This window comes from Chenopodium quinoa, unplaced genomic scaffold (assembly GCF_001683475.1).
Source record: "Chenopodium quinoa cultivar QQ74 unplaced genomic scaffold, ASM168347v1, whole genome shotgun sequence".
Classification (NCBI taxonomy): domain Eukaryota; kingdom Viridiplantae; phylum Streptophyta; class Magnoliopsida; order Caryophyllales; family Amaranthaceae; genus Chenopodium; species Chenopodium quinoa.
In genome coordinates, this window is record NW_018743691.1 from 268,216 (window position 1) to 270,242 (window position 2,027).

Below are 2,027 nucleotides of genomic sequence, written 5' to 3' on the forward strand. Positions count from 1 at the left end.
ATCACAGATTATAATATAATAAATCAGATATAATAAAATCAGATTATAATAAAATATGATTATAAAAAATCAGATTATAAAAAATCAGATTATTAAATCAGGATATGTTTTCACTTGCAATAAAGGTAAATGCATCAGAAAGACAGAAACTCATAAAGTTGTTTACCATCATAAAATCATCAGAAGCTTCATTAGCATTGGAAGCATTAGCAGTGGGAATAACATTGCTTGATGAAGAATGACTGGATGCATAAGCCTCGTACAACCTCCGTAAAGCATCCTTAACCTTAGAAAACTCAAGCTCGTATTCAACACTATGCTGACCATATATCCTCATGTAACCCTAATTGACACATTGCAACTTATATCGTGGATCCAACACCACAGCAACAGCCATAAATGTACTAAATTCTGACCAATACTTTCCAAATTTCTCATACATTTTACAAGCCATTTTTTGCATAAAAAGATCTGAACTTTTCATTTCATTTTGTAACAACAACCTAACTTGTAAGACTCTATGAAAGTAGATATTGGAAGTTGGATATTTGGTCCCAGAAAAGGCAAGTGTGACATCATGAAAAACTTTCAAAAACTTGCATATTTTTTCAACTCTACCCCATTCTTCAACAGAAGGACAATGTACATAATTGGCATCAACTTTTTGGAAGTGAATTAAAGCTTTTTTAAAATGCAAAGCACAATCAAGCATCATGTAAGTTGAATTCCATCTAGTAGGAATATCTTGTTGTAAAATTCTAGTAGATTGAATTTCAACATGTGATACACAACTTAAAAACCTTTGTTTCCTAGCTTGTGAACTCTTACAATATTTGGCACTCTCTCTAATCTTATACACAGCCTCATCAATTTCTTTTAAACCATCTTGAACAATTAAATTAAGAATGTGAGCACAACACCTTACATGAAAAAATTCCCCACCACAAATCAACTTAAGTTCCCCTTTTAGATTTTCAGCAAAAACATCATTTGAAGAAGCATTATCTAATGTAATTGAAAAAATATTTTTTTGAATACCCCATTCTTTTAACAAACCATACACATGATCACATAAATGAATTCCTGTATGGGGAGGACCAATGTAAGAAAAGTTCAAAATCTTTTTTTGCAAACACCAAGACTTGTCAACATAATGAGCTGTCAATGAAATATAACCATCAGTGGTTATAGAAGTTCAACAATCAGAAGTCAATGCAATTCTACTACAAGTTGAGCCCAAAACAACTTTTAATTTTTCTTTCCCTCTTTTATACATCTTAAGTACATCAGATTTGATAGTATTTCGAGTGACAGGTTTGAAATCAGGATGCAAATAATTAAAACATCTCCTAAAACCCTTGAACTCTACAAACTGAAATGGCATATCACGCTCCACAATAGCAAGAGATAATAATTCACGGAAATAATTAGCATCAAATTCACGCAATCTATTTCCTAAACCAGAGGATGTTTTCTCTAATATCATTTGACCAACATCCCTAAAAGACCTTTGTTTGCAATTTTTCAAATGACGATGAAGATTCCCAGTTCCATTCTTACTATCAGCATTAAAATGTATACCACACTTTTTACATTTGCAAATTAGATTACCATTTTCATCAGGCTCGTCTAAAAAATCAAAATTCACCCAAACACCAGAAGAAAGCCGACGTTGACGTTTCTTACCAGTAAGAATCACACGAGGTTTACCAGAAGAAGTTTTCTGGTTTTTACCATTTCCTTTGTCTTGTGTTGTCGAGTCAATCTCCTCTTCCTCGGAAGAAAGTTGCTGAACATCGGCATCCATAATTACTGCAAAAATTATAACAAAATAAAACATTTATTTTAAAACAAGAGACAAAAACTGATCTATTCTTTCTAGAGATATAATCTAAACATCAACATCCATAATTACCGCAAAAAATCAGAAATTATTTGGACAAGAACAACAATATAAAATAAACAACAAGTCAACAACAACAAGCTAGAGATATAATCTAAATCAGACCTAAAATTAAAAAAAAAAA

General features: G+C 31.6%; 1 protein-coding gene across 1 annotated transcript; it reads right to left on the reverse strand.

Moving 5' to 3' along the window:
* Window positions 1–343: 343 nt before the first annotated feature.
* On the reverse strand, window positions 344–1,807 carry LOC110683844 (zinc finger BED domain-containing protein RICESLEEPER 2-like). The gene is made up of 2 exons (XM_021860254.1): window positions 1,357–1,807; window positions 344–1,158 (listed from the first exon to the last, which is right to left on the reverse strand). The coding sequence occupies exons 1-2, from the start codon at window positions 1,805–1,807 to the stop codon at window positions 344–346; spliced, it is 1,266 nt and encodes a 421-aa protein (XP_021715946.1).
* Between the last annotated feature and the right edge of the window lie 220 nt (window positions 1,808–2,027).

Bases quoted from the DNA above. Each gene is read 5' to 3' on its own strand.
- LOC110683844 (XM_021860254.1), bottom strand. From the start codon at position 1,807: ATGGATGCCGATGTTCAGCAACTTTCTTCCGAGGAAGAGGAGATTGAC. The intron at 1,159-1,356 runs GTTTTAGGAGAT...TTTCATTGACAG, and splicing joins TCAGTTTGTAGAGTTCAAGG to CTCATTATGTTGACAAGTCT.